General features: G+C 40.2%; 1 protein-coding gene across 1 annotated transcript in view; it reads left to right on the plus strand.

The window, feature by feature from the left end:
* Scn11a (sodium voltage-gated channel alpha subunit 11) overlaps nt 1–26,109 on the plus strand; it is an 86,493-nt gene that overhangs the window by 21,734 nt on the left and 38,650 nt on the right. The window contains exons 6-13 of the mRNA XM_078026470.1: nt 2,276–2,449; nt 3,898–3,964; nt 8,238–8,379; nt 8,958–9,155; nt 9,966–10,139; nt 12,974–13,103; nt 14,179–14,417; nt 17,969–18,139. Coding sequence (XP_077882596.1) covers nt 2,276–2,449; nt 3,898–3,964; nt 8,238–8,379; nt 8,958–9,155; nt 9,966–10,139; nt 12,974–13,103; nt 14,179–14,417; nt 17,969–18,139 — 1,295 coding nt within the window. The remainder of the gene's footprint in view (nt 1–2,275; nt 2,450–3,897; nt 3,965–8,237; nt 8,380–8,957; nt 9,156–9,965; nt 10,140–12,973; nt 13,104–14,178; nt 14,418–17,968; nt 18,140–26,109) is intronic.

Below are 26,109 nucleotides of genomic sequence, written 5' to 3' on the forward strand. Positions count from 1 at the left end.
TCCTCTTCCCCATCCTTCTTCCTTTTCCTTCTGTTCTCTCCTATCTGCAGCTTTGGCAATCTATGAAAACTATGGAAACCATCCAGTGTGCTAATGACACAGACGTAAACTCCACCATTTATCCCCAGTACCTAAACCCCAGGTAATTTGGATCCTTTAAAACCAGAGGCCGTGGTTATTTCTTGACTTCAGAAAAGCAACTGCATCATGTTAAAGAAACTGGCAGCCAGAGGACGCTTATGTAGAATTCATTCCTCCTCATTTTCTTCTACTTTTGTTGACTAGGACTTGGATCTTAAGTGACTTCTGCAGGATTTGAGCCCTTCCCATTTTATATACTCAAGCAGTCATTTAGCAGAGTTGGCCATTCAGCTTCTGAGCAGATGCATACGCTCTTCCCTTTGGCCCATGAAGCACTCTGAGACCTCTGGATGTTTTTTGAAAGTAATGGGACCATGTAAAAATTATTCAGGCATCCTATCTTTCATCTAAATGTCTTGCTTTGCAGAAGACCCAAGCCACTTGTTATGGATTAAAATCTGGTTCAGCCGAACTGTGGTAACTTTTGGTTGGGTGGCACTTGGAGTTGAACTGGGGTGGCCTTGTGGCTTCATGGCTCCTCCCCATGTGACTTCAGAGCTATGAGAAGTTCATCAGGTGGGCTTGGCCTCCTGCTGGATGCTTCCATGTATTCTCACTCCCTCTATCTTTGAGTTTATCATTCATTAAATTAAAATTGTGTCACTTGGAGTGATTCCACACATTGCAATGAAGTTTATCTCTCTGGCTGTTTTAAGAGCAAAGATCACATGAAGTAGAGAGGGAAGATGGGAGGGGAGGGGAGGGGGGATAGTAGGGGATAGGAAAGGTAGCAGAATACAACAGTCACTAATATGCCATTACGTAAAAACGTGAGTGTGTAACCGATGTGATTCTGCAATTTGTATTTGGGGTAAAAATGGGAGTTCATAACCCAATTGAGTCAAATGTATGAAAGATGATATATCATGAGCTTTGTAATGTTTTGAACAACCAATAAAAAATGGAAAAATAAAACTACTTATACCTTAAAAAAAAAAAAAAAAGAGCAAAGATCACGACTCAGAGGTTTACAGGAGCAACTCTGCCTCCAGGGGCATCGTGTTTGTAACTTGAAACCTGCCATGAAGATGAAGGAGAATTGGTATTTCTACCACAAAATTTGCAAATGAGGAAACACTTAAAAGGTATAGACCAGGGTTTTCCCTATCCTCTGCTTGGAGAGCCAATTTTAAACATTTATCAGCATCATGCAAAATTATGTCCTATATTTTTTTAAAGAAAAAAACTAATTCTATAATGTAAATGTGCCCACTAGGTATTATTTATATATATTTTTATATATTCCTTCCCACAATTTTTTTATTTGTTCTTTTCAGATACACATGATGGTAGAGTGTATTTTGACATGTTCCACATACATGAAGCACAACTGATTCTAATAAGAATCCCATTCTTGAGGTCATCCATGATGTGGAGTTTCACTGGTTGTACATTCACATATGAACACAGGAAAGTTATGTCCATTTCATTCTGCTGTCTTTCCTATTCCCCTCCCCCATCTTGGCACACTGAATGTTCCACGGACATAGGTATTTAGTCAGTATCTCTTGAATGAATAAAAATAAACTCCTGTTGCAGATGGCAATCTGAGTTATTCCTGCTCACAGTGACATTCTCATTATTTGGGTCCAGACAAAGCTCTGTTTCTGCTCCCTCTACCCCAGTTTAGCTCTGTCTCTTGGCATCTCATATACCTTGATGGCAGGTAGTGACTACAAAGTGTTAAGTACAGGTCTACCTGACCCTGTTGCAGTCTCACCTGCTGTGGAGGGCCTTCATGACTCATCAAGTCGAGACTGTGTGTGTGTGTGAGAGAGAGAGAGAGAGAGAGAGAGAGAGAGAGAGAGAGAGAGAGAGAGAGAGAGAGAAGAGGGAGAGAAGGTGTGGGGGAGAGATGCTTCTGCTCAATATCTCTTCATTTGCTCCTTACAGCAGCCCTGAGGCAGGCAGAAGGCAGGGTAAATGTGTAGGGCAGAGTGGTGGAGGGCCTCCGTGACACATGCAGTCTGCTACATAGAGCTGGAACAAGAATCAAGGCATCAGGGTCCCAGGCCAGGCCACTTTCCAACTCCAATGCACAATTTGACAGTTTCCAGGGTTGTTCCCGCCTTATTCCCGGCCAGGTCTGGCCTGGAGTGGGAGGAGCTCCACCCTCACCTGTCCTCCTCCTCAGGTCTGAAGGTTATTGTGGGGGCCTTGCTGCGCTCTGTGAAGAAGCTTGTTGACGTGATGGTCCTCACCCTCTTCTGCCTCAGCATCTTCGCCCTGGTAGGTCAGCAGCTCTTCATGGGAAATCTGAACCAGAAATGTATCAGGACCAACTGTACCCACAACTTTGAAGCTAATGGTAAATATCCCACCTTTCACTCCTTTGTAGTTAATTTTTATTGATCCCCACTCATGCCACCCTGCAAAGTTTGCTCTTAGGAACAAGGGAGGGCTTCATCCATCCAGGGTCTCACTTAAGGATAGGTTTTATTTTTTTATTTGTTCTTTTTAGTTACACATGACAGTAGAATGTATTTTGGCAGATTATTCATACATATATTATAACTTATTCTATTTAGGATGCCACTCTTGTGGTTGTACATGATGCAGAGTTACTCTGTTCATGTATTTAAATACAAGGCCAAGAAAGTTATGACTGATTAATTCTACTATCTCTTCTATTCCTATCCCTCTCTCTTTCCCTTTTTTTCCCTTTGTTTAATCCAATGGGTTTCTATTATTCCCTCTTTGCCCACCTCCCTTGTTTGAGTTAACATCCACAAATCAGAGAGGACATTCGGCCTTTGGATTTTGGGGATTGGCTTCTTTCACTTAGCATGGTATTCTCCAGTTCCATCCATTTATCAGCAAATGCGTAATTTCATTCTTCTTTATGGCTGAGTGATATTCCATTGTGTTATATATACCACATTTTCTTCATCAATTCTTTCATTAAAGGACACTAGGTTGTTTTCATAGCTTGGGTATTGTGAGTTGAGCTGCTATAAGCATAGATGTGGCTGCATCACTGTAGTATGATGTTTTTAAGTCTTTTGAATATATACTGAGAAGTGGAATAACTGGGTCAAATGGTGGTTCCATTCCACGTTTTCTGAGGAATGAAGATAGGTTTCTTAAAGAATTTCCTCATCTTTGGGATTTTCCTAGAGAAGGAAAAACCCAAAGCCACACCCACAAGAGCCGTGTCCACTTTATCCCCTGCCAGTTAGATCTCAGCCTACTGCTTCATCATGGCTTTTTTTTTTTTTTTGATGGTGCTGGGGATTGAACCCAGGGCCTGTGCATGTAAAGCAAGCACTCTACCAACTGAGCTATATCCCCACTTTTGCAGAAGTGTTTGCAATGCCTGGATTTGGTCAAAAGGAATCAGCAACTTCCAAATCTACTCCTCAAGAATCTTCAATATTTCTTTCTGTGCCCACCCTCTGCACACTGAAGTCAACCCTATAACTTCTCCATGTGTCCTGAATCTCAAGTGGCTACACTCTTTTTGCATCAGTCAAGGACAGAGTCTGTGCCCAGCCCCTTCTGCTACCTCCACCTCACCTGGCCCTGCCCTGGGTTGGTCCCTGACTCATTCACTGTTGTGTGTATATTCTTCCTTTCCCTCTTTTCCTCTTGCTCTTTCCTGAGGGCTTAAGACTCAGTTCCTCTCTGGACACCAACTTTGATAGTTTTAGAGAATTCAGAATCATCTGTTTTCAAAAGTAATTTGGTGTATTTACTGCTCTTTTTTATTTTAGTGCTTTTTAAAAAATTATGATTTGTGACTTTTTCTTCTCTCAGAATATTGCTTTGAAAAGGAAGAAGATTCCAAAGAACCCATGTTGTGTGGCAGCTGGTTTGGCAGCAGGTAAGGGGTTTAAACTGTCCCCCCCACCCCCACCCCCAAGCAGAGCACCTCTGGACCTGTGGAATGATGTAGCAAACAGTCTTCATGTAATGACTGGTAGAAACAGTGAGGAGAGTTCTCAAACAGTGCCGATTAGTTCCTGTGTCTAAGCAAAGTTATTTCCTTACTTACTTGCTTATTTTCTTGGGACAGGATCTTGCTAACTTGTCCAGGCTGATTTTGAACTCAGGATCCTTCTGCCTCAGCCTCCCGAAGAGCTGGGATCACAGGACTGCCTGACCATGCCCAGCTTAAACAAGTTTAGACTTGTATTATTCAATTGAAAGTTATTTTCAAGTGTTCACAACAGGTTTTCCCCCAATTATGTTGAATGGGTAGCTCATAAGAAATCTACTAAAAACTTAGTGACATTTAACTTGATGGAGTGGATATCAAGACTTTCAAGGGCTTAAAGAAGTCATGGTGGAGAACCACATAGGACTTTGTTTGGGGCTCGCTGGCATTGCCTCGGTGCAAGACTGTCTGAGCTCGCTTCTCTTGGCTCCTGAGCACCACTCCTCTCACTGCAATTGTAGTTGCTTGTGCATTTACACACACTCAGCCCCAGAGTTGGTCACCCTCTGGGCCTATGAGAAACCCTTTCTTCTAAGGGCTATGGTGAGAAGTTCAAGTCAATGAAGATTTACTGAGTGTATTTCAAATTAAGATAATATTCAAGGCCCTGTAATGAAATAGATTACCTCCATTCCCATATATCAAATAGACATCAGGACCCACAGCATATTATGAACAGGGCTGCTGTACTCTCTTGAAATTGACGCCTGCCAGGGAAGATAGACATAGAATAAATTCTACAAAGTGTGATGTGTGTTGCAAGGGAGATGTGCAAATGCTGAGATATGACAGGGGATGGGGCCCTTTCTGGGGAATTAGGGAAAAGTCTGTCACACCACTTACAAGATGCAACAAGCTTGAATCTAATGTGAGGTTTACTGAGCTCCCTAGAATGGTCCCTGTCAGGACACTCTACCCGCAGTGTCCTCATGTTAACCAGGGATCCTTAGCTTGCTGCAGATAATGACTCTTTGGCCTCTCACCATGCAGGACAGGTATGGATACTGTAGGCAAAATTCAAGGTGAGCTATGTCACCTTGACCTACAAAAGCAACAGCCTTGGTTTCCACCTGGTCTTTGTGATGTTCCTGACTCCTTGTGTCAGATACTGCTCTCTTAGTCTAAGCTCAGGAGTTTGATAATAAACCAACTTCTAGTCTGTGACATCCTGTGCAGGTCATAGTGCATTAGTTTCTGGGGAGCTGGTACTCTGCGAAGGCAGCTCTGAGGTCATCTTCTCAGATAGGCCTCCTCTGGCAGGCCCCAGAGGTCTCCAGGCTTTGCTCTCTGCTGTATTTCTGAGGATGAATTGACCCAAACCCAAAGTGGGAGTGGGAGGTCCCGGTAGGTAAGGAGAGAGCACCCACTCCCCACAGTGGAAACAGCATGGTAAAAGACCTCAGCATGCAAACACATCAGGGAGCACGTGAAGCCCAGTAACTGGTCAGGCAGAGGGCAGGAGAGGAGGGAGGAGGAGAAATGGGAGCCAACTGTTCAGGGCCTGGTAGCCTGTCAGTGCCAAATGAAACAGGAGATGTAGAGAGGTTTTTAATATAGGACAACTATCTGTGTAGATTTTTTTAAAAATGGCTTCTGTGTAGAGAATGGAAGGAGAGAGTAGATGAGGAAGTTGCTCTCAAGACTATATGAGTACAAGTGAGAGTCATGAAGCTGCACCATGGAGATGAAGAGAGATGGATGGGTAAGGTCACGGTGTGCCTCGGTGGCCTAGACTCTGACTTCAATTCTCAGCATTAAAAAAATATTTTTTTTTAAATAAAAAAGAGAAGAAATCAATGGACGAGTCCCAAAGACATTTAGGGGATAGAAGAAACAGGACTTGTGGATTGAAGAGGACGGTGGTGTATATCAGTGACGACAAATGCGTGTGCATCTGTAAAAGGAGAGAGAGCTTACACAAGCTTCCATTCCCCGTGTGGTGCTGTTGGCTGAGATGGGAACGTGGAGGGACAGGCTCAATCACCTGGTAAGTTGATAGGAAGGTGCGTCCAAAGAGGAGGAGATAGGCAAATGGTGACTCGGAAATGGGGGACATCAAGTATGGTGCGACCATCTTCAATAGACTCCTGGAAGTTCGAGGGCACTGGGACTTCATAGCATTTCCCAGTGAGGGCACAAGGGAAGCCCTCCTCCCCAGGTATCCTAAAGCCACGCCTAGCACTCAGGACATCCCACTCCACCCACCAGCAAAATTCCCAATCAGCTTGTGAGAGCCGCCACTGGACAACCCAGGCTCACCATGACATCGGCGGACAGGCTTTGACAGAGAGAAGATTCAGAAAAAGAAACAGAACAAGTGGCTATGGACAAAACAAGAATTCAAAGAGCTAAGTGGGTCTTTAGAAACTTTAAGTAGATCCTTGGTGAAATTAAAAGAGATGTACTGCATATATAAAACTGAAAATGGCTTGTTAAGAAAAAGGAATAGTCAGAAAACTAGAAATTAATTAGAAATTAAGTGTGATTACAAAAAAAAATCTACAATGGAGTGTAAAAGATGAAGCTGAGGAGGTAGCTCAGATGGTAGAAACCCAAGACAGAAACAGAAAATGTAAGAATAAATATAAAAAAATAAAGAAGTTCTAAACTTTTGACTAAGAAGGAATTCCAGAAATAGAGGACAGAACAATAAAAAAAGAATATTAACAACATCAACAACAACAACAACAACAAAAAGCAGGGAATTTTTCTGGAACTTAAGAATGCAAGACCCTTGGTGCCCATGAAGTTCCCAACACACCCAAGAGAAAAAGCCCATGCCAAGTGCATTGTCCTGGTATCTCAGGATCTTGTGGGCAAAAGTTCTTAAAGCCAAAAAGGAAAAGAAAGTCACCCACAAAGATATCAAAGTTGAAATTGGCATCCAAATTCTCAGCATCAGCACAGGATAAGAGCTAAGGGATGCCTTCATATTTCTAAGGGAAACCCATTTTTACGAGATTCTATCAATCAGTTGTGAAGATGGGATGACAATGTTCATACAAAAAAAGTAAAAGGTCACTCAGTCTTCTTAAGAAGCTACTTGAGATGTGTTCCAGAAAAATGAGGGAGTAAAACTATTCAGCCTGCCAAAGCCAAGGAAAAAATGTCTCCACTCAGGGGAGCCATCGGCACGAGCCACAGTATTTTCCTGGGATAAATGATAGGAGTAGAAGTGAAGTGGTGTGGGATGGTGGAGAGCTGACCCTCACCCACCAGGGCGGGATTCTGATACGTCAGTTATCAATGTAAGCAATATATTTAGAGGTACAATGTAAAAGAGTTAAAAGTCATTGAATTGTAGTATGTGCGAATGGCACACACATTTCATTACAAGCTCTTTGGTGAATGGAGTCTTTTAAATTTATGTGACAAAATGCTACATTTTCTAAATATGAAGCAAGTGCATACCTTTGTAATCCCATGGATATATTTAATGGTGTGTGCTATGATAAAATGGGCAAAGACCATTGGGCAAAGATATTCATTGCCTAGATGTTTGTAAGAGCAAAAGACGATTAACCTTTAAAACCCAAATATTCATCATTAGCAGAGCAGTAATATAAATCATAAGACTGTAAGATCTGAAAAACATGATATAAATCTGAAGAGAAGGACATATTTCCCTGTATGCTGATATAGAAAAATCTCCAAGCTGTATTATTGTAAGAAAAAAGCCAGATGCAGGAGACTGTTTAAGGCATGCTCCCCTTTGTATTGTGTATTTGTGTGTGTGTGTGTGTGTGTGTGTGTGTGTGTGTTTCTATATTCAGAGAATACTAACAGGTTGCAAAAGTAACTGTTAAATGCTGCTAGGAAATAATCCTTGAGGGACTGGGGACAGATGGACACAATATCATTGGCCCTTTTATATTGTTTAATTGCCGTGTCACTGCACTTAATTTTTCAATGAAAAACTTGTTAATATGAATTTATTGATCAATCCATTGGGAAAAGAAGCCCATGAGCAGACACAGGAGGGTGAAGCCGGGAAGGTGTGGCTGGCAGAGGGATGGACGGCCACTCTACAAATACTCCCAACCCTCCTCCAGGGCTTCCTGGCGTGAGCCAAAGGCCCTCTGAAGAACCACATCCTGGGGAAGAAACTGGGCTGTGGGGAATGTAATACCTTCTCTGATCCCTTTTTTCCAACATCTAGATCCTGTCCCAACAATTCTACGTGCAATCACACCAGAATTAATCCTGACAATAATTATACAAGTTTTGACAACTTCGGCTGGTCTTTTCTTGCCATGTTCCGGCTTATGACTCAAGATTCCTGGGAGAAGCTTTATCGACAGGTTACCTATTGATAGTCTCTCTTTTTCCTCCCTTCCCTTTTCTTCCTGTGTCCGTTATTTACATATTTATTTATTGGAAACCTACCATCCATCCCTATTTTTGTCATGGATTCCTGATGTCTTTAATAGCTGTATTATTACATTCTGCTTTAGAAGTGCTGCTTGAAATTTCAAGAAAATTATAAATGTGATATTCGGAAGAAGAGCACAAAATGAAACGAAAACAGAACTAAAAACTCTTCCTACAAGTATTATGGCTCTCCAGACTTAATATTGCCAAAATTTCCACCACTAGTGCTCTCTGTCTCTTTCTCTTTCTCTCAAATACACAAATTCCATCGAGAAGTCAAAAATAGTAAAGTCACTGAGGGTGGATGTATACATGGCCCCTCCCTCCTGTGAGACGGGGTATCAGTAGGTACTGGGTGGCTGGGAGGCTGCAGAGGATGTTAAGGTAGTGGAGCCACCCAGGCCTGGGGAAAGAACTGTTGTCTGTGGCTGTACCATCTTTCTTGAAGTGATGATCACCCTTCTGTGGAAGAGGCTTCAGACGCAAGCATATGCTCTGTTCCTTGCAGACCCTGCGCACCTCTGGGATCTACTCAGTCTTCTTCTTCGTGGTGGTCATCTTCCTGGGATCTTTCTACCTGATTAACTTAACCCTGGCTGTTGTCACCATGGCTTATGAGGAGCAGAACAGGAATGTAGCTGCAGAGACTGAGGCCAAGGAAAAAATGTTTCAGGAAGCCCAGCAGCTGTTAAAGGAGGAAAAGGAGGTAGGGGTATGGGAGGTCAAGACTGTGGGATCTGCACAAGGCAGCAGAAGGACCCCAGAGGCAATGTGACCTGAGGTTCAAGGCTGCCGTGGTCCTGATCTCAGTGCTTTCTCCACCTGTGTTTAAACCCCCGAGGGCTGGTTGTGCTGCTCCCTCTCCAGGTGAGAGCCCTTGAGACTGATGCTCTTTGACCCTTGTAGAATATGTCTCAAATTATAGGCTGGAAGAGACAATTTATGAATATATAAATCCAGACTCTCTGCCAGGCTTTCTTGTGGAAATTTGGAGATGTTTTGGTTCAGGGGCTTTATTTGGGGGTAGGAGGGGGATCTGGAACAACAGGCCTGATGACTTCTCCCTTGCTGAAAACCCCTTCATTCTCATGGTTTCTCTGCTGTCTTTACATTTTCCAGTTCAATTCCAAGATTTTCCAGGGCAGGGACTTGTTTTATACGCCTTGTCATTCTCTACAGAGATGTGTCAGAGGGAAGTCCACTCTAAGTCCTTCATATCTGCAACCTCAGGCATAAGCATTGATTGAGTTCCTAGTGTATGCTGGATATGGGGTAAGGGTTAGTGACAGAGATGTGAGAGCCAACCGCGCATCTGACATCTTCAATCTCTGCAAAATATCTGGACATGTTTTCCAGATAAACAAGGACAGAGCTGGCATATTCCAGAAAGACAATGAGCAATCTAAATGATGCATCACTACCATGGGAGGGGGGATGCGACGGAGGCTGAGGTCATCTGAACTGTTTTATGGGGAGGTATAATGTGTCGGTTAATTGCTTTTGTTCACTTTCTAAGGCTCTGGTTGCCATGGGGATTGACAGAAGTTCACTCAATTCCCTTCAAGCATCGTCTTTTTCCCCAAAGAAGAGAAAGTTCTTTGGAAATAAGAAAAAGAAGTCCTTATTGAAGATAAAGTCTAGGAAAGACAAAACTTCAGGATCTGATTCTGATGGAGAGGCTCCCTCAAATGTAAGTCTGGTCCAAAGGATTGATAATACTGTGTTCGGGGAACAGGTCCATGGACAATCTAATTGAAGGAATCCACTCATTCTTCATTTCCTCATTTATCCATTCATCCCTTTGCACATACTTTCATGTATCTATGTGTCTATTTAATAACTCATTTATTTATAAACACCTCTTTAAGCTGTTTAGAGTGTTTCTTATTTGCCTGGCACTGGAGTAGGTACTGGAGATGCACGGTTCCTACTTGTGTGTAAGTGTGGGTCCCTCTGGAGCAAAACCAAAGACATTAGGTTGCAAGTAGATTGTTTGGAAAGTCATCCCAGAGAGATGTTTTTCTTCAATCCTCAGGGGAGAACTCCCAGGGAAAGTGCAGGATCAAGCCAGTTACCACTGAAGGTGGCTGGAGTTGAATCCCTCTGGAGCGAGGGTGTTAGAATACATGAGCACCCACTTCAGTCCATCTTTGGTTACAGATTGCTGGGGACTGGAGACCATTTACCTGTACTTCTGACTTGCTGTATCCTAGGGCAAGAGGGAGTTTGAATCCCCAGAGAAAGCCCTTTAGTATGGCCCAAGGTCATATGGAGCAACTCAATGCATCTGTTTCCGACAACCAACCCAGACTTGGCAGGGAGCTGGAGGTGGGGGAAGGAAGAGCAATGAGTCAGAAAAAGGTTCCCAAAAAACAGTACCTCAGCTGAAAGGGTGGTGAAAGGAAGAAAGAAGCATCCCTCTCTCTGGGGAGAGGGATGTGTGCAAGGCCTAGAAGTAAAGGTGAGCAGGAGAACAGGACTCATTAGAACACTTTCATGTATTTGAATGTGTAAGTGTGGTTGTGTGTTTGCATGCACATGTGTATGATGAGGCAGAGATAATGGCAAGAAGCTATAGTGGTAAGAGGGGATGATCACAAAAGGCCTTGAAAAGTAAGCCAGTGGGCTCACCCTTTACACTGAGGGCAAGGGGTAAGAAGCCCAGAAATATTTTAAGCAAGGGTAAGATGACCAGAGGCACAGTTTTCAAATGCTAGATGCATTGAAGAGAGGAGATGGGGGGAGACAGGACTAGAGGCATTGAATTAAGAGGTTGCTATAGCAACCCAAGTAAGAGATGATAGGAGTGAAACTATGGTTAGGGCAGCGAGGATGAAGGATGAACAGACTGCATGAAAAGTATGCAGAAAAGTATAGATCAAGTCTGGCAATTGAAATGAGTAGAGCATGGATGTGATGCCTGACTAGGTATCGGATAGATGACTCAATGGAAGGTCATTTACTGAGAGGAAAAAAACTTGATTTGGGGGTGGGAAAGATGGCCAGCTGAGTTTTGGATGTGCCAATTTGGAGGTGCCCATGGGACATCCCAGCAGGAATGTTAAGTGGATAGTGAGTGTGTTATACAGAAAGGAGCCGATAAGGGAATATGTAGTAGAAAAGTCACCCTTATCATTAAGGTGGATGATATTAAGACACGGCTTAATTAGGAAGAGAAAAATCAGAAGAGGAATATGTTGAAGACACAATCCAGGAAAGGATGGCAAGAGTCACTCTCCTGAGGTGGACAGAGGGAGGTGTGGGTAGAAGGTTCATGCCTGATGACAGGGTGATGAAGGGAGCCCAGGGCCTTTGCAGAAGTAGCTAGAGGGACTCCATCCACCGCTGCAGTGGGTCTGTGCTGCAGAGATGGGGGCAGGGCTCGTGATTGACAGATTTCTTCTATTAGATAATGATATAAAGAAAAGACTGCAAATATGTCCTTTAATATTTTTAAAGTTTTCTCCTCATTTCACAAAACACTCGACAAAGACCCAGATACCTTAGATGAATCATCCCTCCCCCTTAACAAGAACTGGGAATAATTATTGAAAAGACTCTGGTTGGTCAAAACTGTGGGCAAATAAGCCATTCTGGATTCTGAGTTTTCCTGAATAACAGAAGGTTTATATCCTTTGATCTACAGTGACTTAAGAATTGCAGGTAAGATGGGAATCCACAAGCCCTTGTTCATAGCTTGAGAGAGTCCTTGAGATTTGGTATACAGATTTTGTGACATTTAATTGGACTGTTTTTTGTTGTTGCTACTGGAGATGGAACCTAGGGCCTCTTGCGTGCTAGGCAAGTGCTCAACTACTGAGGTACAATTGCTAACTTGACTGTTCTTTTTTGTTGTTGGTACTGGGGATTGAATCCAGGGGCACTTTACCACTGAGCTACATTCATGGTAGCTCAGCCCTTTTTATTTTATTTTTGAAACAGGGTCTCACTAAGTTATCCAGACTGGCCTTGAACTTGCCATCCTCCTGCCTCAGCCTCCTGCATCGCTGGGATTTATGGCATGCACCACTGCAGCCAGCTTACTGACTATTCTTTTTAGTGACTGTTTTAAAATCTATTTAAGCAACCATTCAAAGAACTTCACTATATGGCCCCTATCCACTTTTGTAAATCTATCCCCAACTTCTGCCCTTTGCAAACATTGTTCCCCAATTAGACATTTTACCACTTTCATACCAGCAGCCATTCCTCACTAGCTTTTGTAGAAATTTGCCTGCTCTTTGTGGACATTGAATAAAGCCCAAGGTAAAATTTCTGTCGGTGGAAATGTGCAGGCAATAAGAAATATGAGTGGACCAACCGTGTTTTTCTGATCTGTTAAATATGGCATAAGGAAAGTGAGCATTTGGCACACCTTGAGAATGGAGTTAGTAGACCTTCAGAAATTGTTGAGCACCTTCATTGCATGTAGCACTGAGATAAAGTAGTTTGTAAAGTTTTGGAGAGGGGGAACGCCCCCCTCCGCCCCTGCCTTCAGAAGGTCCACCATGCCTTCTCTTCCAGCCACCTCTTTTAGAGCAAACCAAACGATTGTCCCAGAACCTGCCAGTGGACCTGTTTGATGAGCACGGAGACCCCTTCCAAAGACAGAGGGCACTGAGTGCTGTCAGCATCCTTACCATCACCATGCATGGTGAGTTCCACCTCCAGGGCCAAGGGAAAGATTCATTTCAATGGTGTCCTTTCTTCATCCCCCCTTCCAGTCCTCCAAAACCCTTCCATAGAAGAGGCCCACTGTACCATCCTGCAAATTGGGACTTCCTGTACCTTCTTGGAACATGTTAGCAAAGTGACTTGGATGAAATGGGCCCTCCCTTAACTGAGTGCCACTCTGAGTGGGCCCTTGGGTAGTGATGAGAACTAGTTAGACGTAGGATGAGACTTCAGACCAAGAGCACAGATGGGGCCTCACAAGCAGGCCAGGCAGTTGCAGGAGGCCTGAGTGACACTGATAGCTAAAAAGAGTTGACTTATCCAGGAGGTGACAGTTGTCATTAAAGTTAGTCAGGAATCTGCTATGGGCAATAGAAGACCTTTACAGACAAGGTGGAACTATCTGATGGCCTTATTAACAGCAGGTAATAGGGCCCCAATTAAGGGGCCAGAGTTCAGGTCCTTGCAAGGGTGGGGTCATATGAGTCCCTTGCCACTTTTGAACCTATCCCTTTGCCTCATTTGGCTTGTGGTAGGCCCTGAAATGGTGCCATAGAAGTCAGAGGTACTGAAGCCTGGTGGCCTGATCTCAAGCGGTTCCTAAGGTGCCTTTTATTGTTTATAAGTGCTTACAGATACCCTTCCCCCAAGCCCTGATTAGTCCCCAGTGCCTCTTTTATAGCCATCACCATAGTGTCTTGAGAGGACATAGCTTGTGCCTGTATCTTTCTCATGGGTTCCCAGCCAGTCAGTGTCGACTTCCGCATCTGTATACATCTGTACCTCTAACAGTGCAGCCCAGCTCCTGGAGGCTCCATAAGCATCAAAGCTTGATGTCTTTGACTGTCCCACACACTAGTTGTATGTGGGAAATCGTCTCCTCTGCACTGTGATTGGCTGGAAAGCCTAGTTCTGGCTACCACAGTCAGTGCCTTGTTTGAACCCAGATCCCTGGAGACCCCAGAGAGGAGGGGGAAAGGAATCCACTCGGGCAAAGAGCAGCCAGAGACTCCAGACCCCACTCCTCAATCACTCTTTCATTCTTTTTTCTGCAGAACAAGAAAAATCCCAGGAGCCTTGTCTCCCATGTGGGGAAAACCTGGCATCCAGATATCTCGTGTGGAACTGCAGTCCCTGGTGGCTGTGCGTTAAGAAGGCCCTGAGGTTTGTGATGACGGACCCTTTCACTGAGCTGGCCATCACCATCTGCATCATAATCAACACCATCTTCTTGTCCATGGAGCATCATAATATGGATCCAAATCTGAAGAGCATATTGCAATACGGAAATTGGGTAAATTTAGGCTTTTTGTGAAATATAAGGTATATTTCCAGTTTTGAATTACAGCTCTTTCAAAATCCAAATATTTTGTGAGTGGCCTAACCTAAACTAGGTCTTTGGTCCCTGTAAGTGGAGGAGAGGGAAATATGACTGTCAAGATTTTATTTTTACCCAGTTCGTCTTAGTAATGTTCCACGGGCCCTATGTTAGCTCTGTAGTAGGTCACTTTCGTATCTAGTGGTAAGTCAGAAACAACCTCACTGTGGTGCTGGTGGGTGGGAGGGCTTTTGAGTCTTAATTTTCAAAAATATTTTTCTTTTATTTCTCCTCCACCCCGTTTTCTTTCTTTCTGTAGCAGGGATGAAACCTAGGGGGTGCTTAACCACTAAGCCACATCCCCAGCCCTTTTTATTTTTATTTTTGAGATGGGAGTCTCACTAAACTGCTTAGGGCCTTGCTAAGTTGCTGAGGCTGGTCTCAAACTTTTGACTTTCCTGCCTCAGCTTCCTAAGAGTCAGTGGTATTATAGGCATGCACCACCACCACCACACCTGGCACAAGTAGACGTCTTAAAATTTGGGATAATTAGGATAATATTAACCACATCTGGAGACCCATGGTATTGACTACCATGATCCCCAGAGAGACTCATAACATCATTTGTCATAAAACAAGGCTGCCATTACTTAGGTGTTCTCCCTGGAAGGTGGGTCAGGACCTGGAAACTGGGGGGGAGAAGGTGTGGAGCATTCAGAGTGGGCTTCCAGATTTGAGCCCCTTTCAGGGTTTCTCATGGGATGGATCTAGACTCAGTTAAACTGGGAAAATTAAGACAGGGGAATAGACTTTTCAAGGCCTGTCCACTTGTGGAAGACATTTTTTCTCAAGGGAAAATTAGTCTCTCAGATATCAGGAACAACAAATAATTAGCCATTGGATGTTTTACCTTAGTTAATTAATAGGTTAATGGGCTAAAAAAAATCTCACCAGAACACCTATTTTTTTCTTCATGAAGTTTCATTTACTTTTCCAATTTTAAAAAGCAGTACATGATTAAAAAAATTTAAAGGAAAATATAAATAAGGGAAATACAAAGAAGAAACTCAATATCCATGGTCTTATCAGCAAAGATGATCGTATTGGCACTGCAAAACATTTCCAGGAAATATGATTATATGTGTATGTATGCATGCATTTATGTTTGTTGATTTTATTTTCTTTCTCAGATTTCCCACTGATAGTGATTCTAAGTGTTAAGGTTAAGCTGCCTTTTCCAGTTGGAAACCAACTAGCTGATTAAGTGACATTCTTCTTTACTCTCTTCAGAAGCAGAAGGACCCCCAGGAACATCATTGTTTTCCAAATACACCCTCAGTAGCTACACCCCAGCTCTTAAAAATAGACAGGAAATATGTAGAACTGTCCACATAGCTTCTGTTTCCCTTCCATGTGCCCCACATTCGCTAGACATGCAATACAAAGATGGCAGCCACCTCATCTGTTGCCCTCACTGGTGCTGGTGGGTGGGAGGGCTTTGGAATCTTGATTTTGAAAAAACACATTCAAACCTCCCTTCTCCAATGGATGGACCAGGATTATGCTAGTCTGTGGAGTTCTATGGCATTGGACTCTCCTTGTTTAGGGATTGTTCCGATCAGGGAATACATTAAGCTCCCAAGATGCCATAAACAGAAATTGGATTAGCTTGACAAATTCAATGGACCCATTGCATCTTGGGATGTTGTAGAGTTACACAACTAAAGCCTAAGGAGACAAGAGGAGGAGAGAGAGTCACAGTGGGCATGGGGCAGTCCATGACCATTCAGGACAGCAGGTGCTGGCATTGAGAAGGGGCATACAGCAGAGTTTAAAGGGGAAACAGGGAAATAAACTTGAATATTCTTGGCCCCCCCACTGGATTATTTTTCTGTATATTATGGATATATATATATATTTAACTTGGGTCATTTTATTTTAGACATGTGTTTCATAATAATAAATCATTGCATTATTTATAAAAACAGACAATCTGATATTTTTAATAAGGAGATTGAATTACTTATGTTTTATGGCAACTTGTTTTAATTAAGAATGTGAAATCAAAATTTTAAAGACTTTATGTAGCATTTATTTTAAATAATACTGGAATCTCAACCAGTTTTAGACTTTTCCAACCTGAAAGGCAGTTTTAAACTATCTCCCTGTATTTACAGGGTTTTCATCCAGAAATGCAGTAGAGAGTCCTTATTACTTACAATGTTTCCAAAGAATTTAATACTTTTAATTTTACTTTATTATTTTCATACTGTTGTTTTATTTCCAATTTATATTTATTAGTGTGTGTGTTTTATATATGTGTTTGTGTGTGTGAGAGAGATAATGTGCTATTTGTTATGAAGAAATGGTTTGCTTTATCTTATGCACAGATTGGAAGATATATTTAGTTTTATTTGGCTACTACTTAGTCAACATTTTACATACTTCTTAAGCTTATATTTCTTTAGTTATCAGAGACAAAAACAAAACAATTTATTTTTGCTTATGAAACACACATGGCACTTTTTATAACTCTTAGCCCTCCTTTTTATTCTCTGATATTTTGTTATGAGATGAAAAGCCCTGTGTTCTCAGTGAGTTTTGAAGGTTTTATTTTGATTCACTAATCCTTTCAACTATAACCATGTTTAGACATATTTTTCATAATAACAAATCGTTACATTGTTTATAAAAACAATCTACTACTTTTAATAAGGAGATTTAATTATTTATGTTTTTTATGGCAAATTGTTTTAATTAAGAATGTAAAAATCAAAATTTTAAAGACTTATGAAGCATTTATTTTAAATAATACTGGATTCTCAACCAGTTTATCCCATATATTGGGCTGCTCAAAGACATTTTTGTATGCCTGATGGTGTTTTCTAATTCTCTGCTCTGGGCCACTCTAAAAAACAAAAACTTTTTTTTTTTTTTAATATCAAGATGTTGTGATTGAATGGTTAGGTAAACTCTTCCTAGACTGTTTATCCTGAGTGTTTGGAGCAGCTGTTCACCCTGTCTTACCCTGTCCCTTCTAATTTGGGAGTTTTTAATTGGTAAGGATAATGCAGAGGAGGAATTGCCTGACATTTTCTTTTTTTTTTTTTTAAGAGGAATTGTTTTTTAACCTTTATTTTATTTTATGTGGTGCCGAGGATTGAACCCAGTGCCTCACTCATCTTCCTCATGCTAGGCGAGCGCTCTACCGCTGAGCCACAACCCCAGCCCAAGAATTGCCTGACATTTTCTACCACCCAACTAAAGCCAAGGATCTAGTTTCACCTTATTTTTTCAACACAATAGGAAATAACATTCATTTTCCATCCTGATGTCTGTGAGCTTGATAACACCATGGACAATGACTGAGAAGAGCAAAGGTACCACAATAAGGGGTTCTGTTGATTAGACTTCAGAGTACATTGTATCAATCACAAGAGTACTTTTTATTTCTTTGTAACCTCTGTAATTCCAGGGGACCATTCTTAAAAGTGTGTCTTTTCTCATTCTTCTTGGTCTCACTACAGGTTTTCAGTGGCATTTTTATAGCAGAAATGTGCCTAAAAATCATTGCACTCGATCCATACCACTACTTTCGCCAAGGCTGGAACATTTTTGATAGCATCGTAGCTCTCCTGAGTGTTGCAGAAGTCTTCTTTCAAGGGTCAAAGTGGTCATTCTTGCGTTCCTTCAGAGTGGTAAGGCACTTTCTTATTTCACTGCATCCCACTTAGTCATCCATATTGAAGAGTCTTGAGTAAGTTCAATGACTAACTTGGACTAAAATTTAATTCATCTTAACTTTAACCCTAGAACATAATTTGTACTCCTCCTGACACTCAAAATTGTAATAGCCTTGGAAATCTCAGGGAGTCTTCTCTCAAATGAACCCCTATTTCATCCCCTCACCAAGATGACCTTTAGGTGATTAGATTAAAAAATGTGTTTCCCATGGTCAGGACTCTTGTTTCTTGCATTTTTGCACAACCCCGGCAATACTCTGTTTCTCTCATTGTGGACTCATCAATGGGGTGAAGACTATAGAGCCCGTGAGAGGGATGCGTGCTGCCCCCAGGTGCTGTCTCAGAACACATCATCCCATTTTCTTTATCTGTTTGCTAGCTGATGGTCACTTATATGTTTATCTGGCTTTTGTGACTAGTGCTGCTATGAAAATGGGAGTGCAGACGTCACTTCAATAAACTGATTTCATTTCCTGATATACTGTATATATACCCACTAGTGGGATTGCTGGATCATATGGTAGTTCTTTTCTTTCTTTTTCTTTTTTTTAGTAGTCTCTATACTGTTTTCCCATAGTGAGTGTATGAGTTCATATTCCCACCAATAATATGCAAGTGTTCCCTTTTCTCCACATACTCACCAGCACTTGTTATCTTTTGCCTCTTTGAAAATGTTACCAAGTTTGATCCCAAAGGCTGGGGCTTTTTTTCTCTCTTGGAATCATAGAACCAATAACAAGAATGAGCACCCACAAGCAGGGAGGAGACTTGTGTTCTTGACTAAGAATAGAAGTGGGAGAGAACTTGCAAACCAACTTCCTGCTTCTTTGGGGTTGGTAGGTTTTAGATAAAGGATTTTGAAAAACGAGGGAAGGGATAGGTGAATAAAGTCCAATTCATGCGTTTTCTGGTAATGGACAGAGATTTTTTCAGGAAATTTGGGCTCCAACCCCCTTTTTGCTCATTTTATGGTTCTTTCTGGTTGTTGTCAGGGCCATTGCCAATTGTCATGGTGCTGGGGGCGGGGAGGTGTCATTCAGTGTGAAGATGGGGCCACTCTGGTTAGCTCTCTTGAATCCATCTGATTTCAGCTAGCTCAACTAACCAACTTCAGTCTTCATTGATAAGCAAGATTAGGGTCCAATAAAAATTAGCTGGACTACTCAGGTGGTACAAAATTAGGGCAGAGTAACAATGATAGCTATGCTAGCAAGAGTGAGGTGAAAGCTCATTGTGGTTTTGATTTCATTTTCCTGATGATTAGTGATGCCCAGCATTTTTTTGTTGTTGTTGGCCATTGTATGTCTACTTCTGAGAAATGTCTATTTTGATCTTTTAAATTAGATGATTTTTTTTACTATTGAGTTTGTATATCTTTTCTTTTTTTGTGTTAATTTTTAAAAATTTATGTATGACAGCAGAATGCATTACAATTCATATTACACATGTAGAGCACACATTTTCATATCTCTGGTTGAATACAAAGTGTATTCATACCAATTCGTGTCTTCGTACATGTACTTTGGATAATAATGTCCATCACAATCCACCATTATTTCTAACCCCATGCCCCCTCCTTTCCCCTCCCACCCCTCTGCCTTATCTAGTGTTTGTCTATTCCTCCCATGTTCCCTCTTCCTACCTTACTATGAATTAGCCTCCTTATATCAGAGAAAACATTTGGCATTTGGTTTTTGGGGATTAGCAAACTTCACTTAGCATTATCTCCTCCAACTCCATCCATTTATTTACCTGTAAATGCCATGATTTTATTCACTTTTATTGCTGAGTAATATTCCATTGTGTATAAATGCCACATTTTTTTATCCATTCATCTATAGAAGGACATCTAGATTGGTTCCTCAATTTAGTTATTGTGAATTGTGCTGCTATAAATATTGATGTAGCTGTGTCCCTGTAGTATGCTGTTCTTAAGTCCTTTGGATATAGACGGAGGAGAGGGATAGCTAGGTCAAATGGTGGTTCCAGTCCTGGTTTTCCAAGGAATCTCCATACTGAGTTCCATATTGGCTGCACCAATTTGCAGTCCCACCAGCAGTGTATGAGTGTACCTTTTCCCCTCATCCTCGCCAGCACTTATTGTTGTTTGTATTCATAATAGCTGTCATTCTGACTGGAGTGAGATGAAATTTTCGAGTAGTTTTGATTTGCATTTCTTTAATTGTTAGAGATGTTGAACATTTTTTCATATATTTGCTGATTGATTGTATATCATATTCTGAGAAGTGTCTATTAAGGTCCTTGGCCATTTATTGATTGGGTTATTTGTTGTTGTTATTTTTGGTGTTTAGCTTTTTGAGTTCTTTATATACTTTAAAGAGTAGTGCTCCATCTAATGTGCAAGGGGTAAAAATTTGCTCCCAAGATGTAGGCTCTCTATTCACCTCATAGATTGTTTCTTTTGCTGAGAAAAAAACTTTTTAGTTTGAATCCATCCCATTTATTGATTTTTGATTTTAATTTTTGCACCAAAGGAGTTTTATTAAGGAATTTTGGGTCTAATCTCACATGATGGAGATTAGGGCCTACTTTTTCTTCTATTAGACACAGGGTCTCTGGTTTTATTCCAAGGTCCTTCATCCATTTGGAGTTGAGTTTTGTGCATGGTGAAAGATAGGGGTTTAATTTCATTTTGTTGCATACAGATTTCCAGTTTTCCCAGCACAATTTGTTAAGAGGCTATCTTTTCTCCAATGCATGTTTTTGGAGCCTTTGTCTAATATAAGATAATTGTAATTTTGTGGGTTAGCCTCTGTGTCCTCTATTCTGCACCATTGGTCTACCAGTCTGTTTTGGTGCCAATACCATGCTGTTTTATTACTATTGCTCTGTAGTATAGTTTAAGGTCTGGTATGGTGATGCCACCTGCTTCACTCTTCCTGCTAAGGATTGCTTCAGCTATTCAGGGTCTCTTATTTTTTCCAGATGAATTTTATCACTGCTTTTTCTATTTCTATGAGGAATGACATTGGGATTTTGATCAGAATTGTATTAAATCTGTATAGTGCTTTTGGTAGTATGGTCATTTTGATAATATTAATTCTGCCTATCCAAGAGCATGGTAGATCTTTCCATCTTCTAAGGTATTATTTTATTTCTTTCTTTAGGGTTCTGTAGTTTTCATTGTATTGATCTTTCACCAATTTTGTTAAGTTGATTCCCAAGTAGATTTTTTTAAGGCTATTGTAAATGGGGTAGTTTTCCTCATTTCCCTTTCTGAGGATTTATCACTGATATAAACTGCCTTTGATTTATGGGTGTTGATTTTATATCCTGCTACTTTGCTGAATTTATTTAATAGTTCTAGAAGTTTTCTGGTGGATTTTTTTGGGTCTTCTAGGTATAGTATCATATCATCAGCAAACAGTGCTAATTGATGTTCTTCTTTTTCTACGTGTATCCCTTTAATTTCTTTTGTCTGTGTAATTGCTCTGGCCAGTGTTTCAAGAACCATGTTAAATAGAAGTGGTGAAAGAGGGCATCCCTGTCTTGTTCCAGTTTTCAGAAGGAATGCCTTTAATTTTTCTTCACTTAGAATGATGTTGGCCTGGGGCTTAGCATAGATAGCCTTTATGATGTTGAGATATGTTCCTATTATCCCTAGTTTTTCTAATGTTTTGAACATGAAGGAGTGCTGTATTTTGCAAATGATTTTTCTGCATCTATTGAGTTGATTATATGTTCTTATCTTTAATTCTATCGATGTGATGAATTACATTCATTGATTTCTGAATGTTGAACCAACCTTGCATCCCTGGGATGAAGCCCACTTGATGGTGGTGTACTATCTTTTTGATATGTTTTTGTATTTGATTTGCCAGAATTTTATTGAAGATTTTTGCAATCTATGTTCATTAGAGAGATTGGTCTGGAGTTTTCTTTCTTTGATGTGTCTTTGCCTAGTTTTGGAATTAGAGTGATATTGGCCTCATAGAATGAGTTTGGAAGTGCTCCCTCTTTTTCTATTTACTGAAGTAAATTGGAGAGTATTGATAGTAGTTCTTTTTTTCTTTAAAGGTCTTTTAGAAATTGCCTGTGCATCCATTCAGTCTTAGGCTTTTCTTAGTTGGTGGGCTTCTGATGGCGTCGTCTGTTTCATCGCTTGAAATTGACATGTTTCAATTGTGTGTATCATCCTGATTCAATTTGGGCAAATCATTTGACTCTAAAAATTTGTTGATGCCTTTGATATTTTCTATTTTATTGGAGTGTAAGTTTTCAAGACAATTTCTAATTATCTTCTGTATTTCTGTAGTGTATGTTGTGATATTTCCTTTTTTCATCATGTATGTTAGTAATTTTAGTTTTCTCTCTCCTTCTCTTCATTAGCATGGCTAAGGGTCTGTCAATTTTACTTATTTTTTTCAAAGAACAAACTTTTTGTTCTGTCAATTTTTTCCATTGTTTCTTTTGTTTTAATTTTATTGATTTCAGCTCTAATTTTAATTATTTCCTGTCTTCTACTGCTTTTGGTGTTGGTTTATTCTTCTTTTTCTAAGGCTTTGAGATTTAACGTTAAGTCATTTATTTGTTGATTTTTTTCTTCTTTTAAGGAATGAACTCCATGCAATGAACTTTCCTCTTAGAACTGCCTTCATAGTGTCCCAGAGATTTTCATATATTTTATCTGTGTTCTCATTTACCTCTAATTTTTTTTTAAATCTTCTCCTGATGTCTTTTGCAACCCATTGTTCATTCATTAGCATATTATTTAGTCTCCAGGTGTTGGAGTAACTTTATTTCTTATTTTATCATTGATTTCTAATTTTATCCCACTATAATCTGATAGAATGCAGGGTAGTATCTTTACTTTTTTATATTTGCTAAGGGTTGCTTTGTGGCATAATTGTTTATTTTAGAGAAGGACTTATGTGCTACTGAGAAGAAAGTGTATTTGCTTGTTGAAGTATGAAATAATCTATGTATGTCAGTTAAGTCTAAGTTATTGATTGTATTATTGAGTTCTATAGTTTCTTTGTTCAGCTTTTATTTGGAAGATCTATCCAGTGGTGAAAGAAGTGTGTTAAAGTCACCCAAAATTATTGTGTTGTGGTCTATTTGATTCTTGAACTTTAGAAGAGTTTGTTGGATGTAGATGCTCCATTGTTTGGGACATATATATTTATAATTGTCAGGTCTTGTTGGTGTATGGTTCCCTTTAGCAGTATGTAGTGTCCTTCTTTATTCCTTTTGATTAACTTTAGCTTGATGTCTACTTTATTGATATGAGGATGGAAAACCCTGCTTGCTTCCATAGTCCATGAGAGTGGTATGATTTTTCCCAACCCTTCACTTTCAGTCTGTGGATGTCTTTTCCTATGAGATGAGTCTTTTGGAGGCAGAGTATTGTTTTTTTTTTTTTTTAAATCCAATCTGCTAGTCTATGTCTCTTGACTGGTGAGCTTAGGCCATTAGCATTCAGAGTTATTATTGAGACATGATTTGTATTCGCAGCCATTTGTGTTTATTTTGATATTTAATGTGACTTAGTTTCTCCTCTGATTAGGTTTTCCTTTAGCGTAATACCTCCCTCTGCTAATTTTCATCCTTGTTTTTCATTTTCCCTTTGTGAACTATTTTGCTGAGATGTTCTGTAATGCAGGTTTCCTAGTTGTAAATTCTTTTTAACTTTTATTTATCATGGAAGGTTTTTATTTCATCATCAAATCTAAAGCTTAGTTTTGCTGGATATAAGATTCTTGGTTGGCATTCATTTTCTTTCAGAGCTTGGTACATGCTTTTCCTGGATTTCCTGGCTTTGAGGGTCTGCTGAGATAGAATCGGTCTCCCCCTATATGTGATCTGATTCCTCTCTCTTGTGGCTTTTAAGATTCTATCCTTATTCTGTATGTTAGACTTTTCATTATAATGTGCCTTAGTGTAGATTTGTTGTAATTTTGAACATGTGGTGTCCTGTAAGCTTCTTGTATTTGGTTTTCCAATTTATTCTTCATGCTTGGGAAAATCTCTGATATTATCTCATTGAAGAGATTGTGCATTCCTTTGGTTTGAAACTCTGTGCCTTCCTCTATCCCAATAACTCTCAGATTGGATCTTTTGATGCTGTCTCATAATTTTTAGATGTTCTTTTCATAGTTTCTTACTATCTTCACTGAGTGATCAACTTTATTTTCCAGGTTGTACACTTTGTCTTCATTATCTGATGTTCTTTCTTCCAAGTAATTCAGTCTGTTGTTATGCTTTCTATTGAGATTTTATTTGGTTTACTGTATCCTTCATTTCAAGGATTTCTGACTTTTTTTTTCAGAGTCTCTATCTCTTTCTTGAAGTAATCTTTTGCTACCTGTATTTGCTCTCTTATCTCTTTGTTGGAGTGATCAATTTTTTCCTGTATTTGCTCATTTAGGTCATTCTTTAATTCACAGATCATTTTAATTATGAACCTTCTGAACTCCTTCTCTGACATGTCATCAACTTTAACTAAGTCACGTTAAATATCAAAATGAACACAAATGGCTGCGAATACGAATCATGTCTCAATAATAACTCTGAATGTTAATGGCCTAAGCTCACCAGTCAAGAGACATAGACTAGCAGATTGGATTTAAAAACAACAACAACAACAACAACAACAATATTCTGCCTCCAAGAGACTCATCGCATAGGAAAAGACATCCATAGACTGTTATTGTAGTATCCTTATTTGTTTGGGGCACTTTCCTCTCTTGTTTTTCATGTTGTCTATGTGTCTTCCTTTCTTGCAGTTTGGATCCTGGACCTGGATCCCGTGCAAGTTGGTAAGGGCAGATCTGGTCTGGACCTGAGCTCCTGTGGTAGTCTGCAGGTCAAAAGGGGTGGTCCCATGCCAGGAGCTGGGCTCTGGCAGGTGTCTGCTGGTGGCAGGATGAATCTCAGGCCTACTGTGAGCCTGGGTCCCCATGCAGGCTTGTGTAGGCTGATCTGGGCTGGGCCTGCCCTCCCACGGTATTCTCCTGTTATCTTGTTAGATGTATAGCTTGCAAATATTTCCCCCTATTCTGTAGGTTGTCTCTTCACTCTGTTGATTGTTTTCTTCCATGTGCAAAAACTTTTTAGTTTGATGTAATCCTTTTGTTTCCTGTGCTTTGGAGGTCTTGTCCAGAAAATCCTTGCCCAATCCAATGTCCTAAAGTGTTTCCATGTTTGTTTGTTTATTTTTTTCTGGTATTTTCATAGTTTCAGATCTTACACTTAAGTCTTTAATCCAGTTTGGGTTGATGTTTGCATATGATAAGAGATATTCACCTAGCTTCATTCTTCTGCCTACAGGTATCCAATTTTTCCCTATAGCATTTATTGAAAAGATTGTCCTTCAATTTGTGTTTTTAGCAGATTTGTCAAAGACCAATGGGCCGAACGTAGATGTATGGATTTACTTCTAGGTTCTCTATTTCATTGGTCTGCTTTTATGCCAACACTTTGTACTTTTGATTGCTAACTCTTCGCTGTATATTTTGAAATCAGGTAGTATAATGCTTCCTGCTTTGTTCTTTTTGCTCAGGATTGCCTTAACGCTTTTGAGTCTTTTGTGGTTTCATGCAAATTTTAGAATTATTCTTTCCAGTTCTGCAAAGAATATCATTGGTATTCTAATAGAGACTGCATTGAATTTCTAGATCATTTTAGGTAGTATAGACATTTTAACAATATTAATTCTTCCAATCCATGAACACAGGTTGACTTTCCATTTTTTGTATCCTCTTCAATTCCTCTTATCAACATTTTAATAATTTACATGATATAAATCTTTTAACACCTTGGTTAAATTTATTCCTAGGTATTTTACTTATTTTTTGCAGCTATTGTAAATTGGATTGTTTCTTTAATTTTTTAAAAAGATAATTTGCTATTGATATTTAGAAACTCTACTAAGTTTTTTACATTGATTTTGTATCCTGTAACTT

The sequence above is a fragment of the Ictidomys tridecemlineatus genome, chromosome 2 (assembly GCF_052094955.1).
Source record: "Ictidomys tridecemlineatus isolate mIctTri1 chromosome 2, mIctTri1.hap1, whole genome shotgun sequence".
In the NCBI taxonomy this organism is placed as follows: Eukaryota; Metazoa; Chordata; class Mammalia; order Rodentia; family Sciuridae; genus Ictidomys; species Ictidomys tridecemlineatus.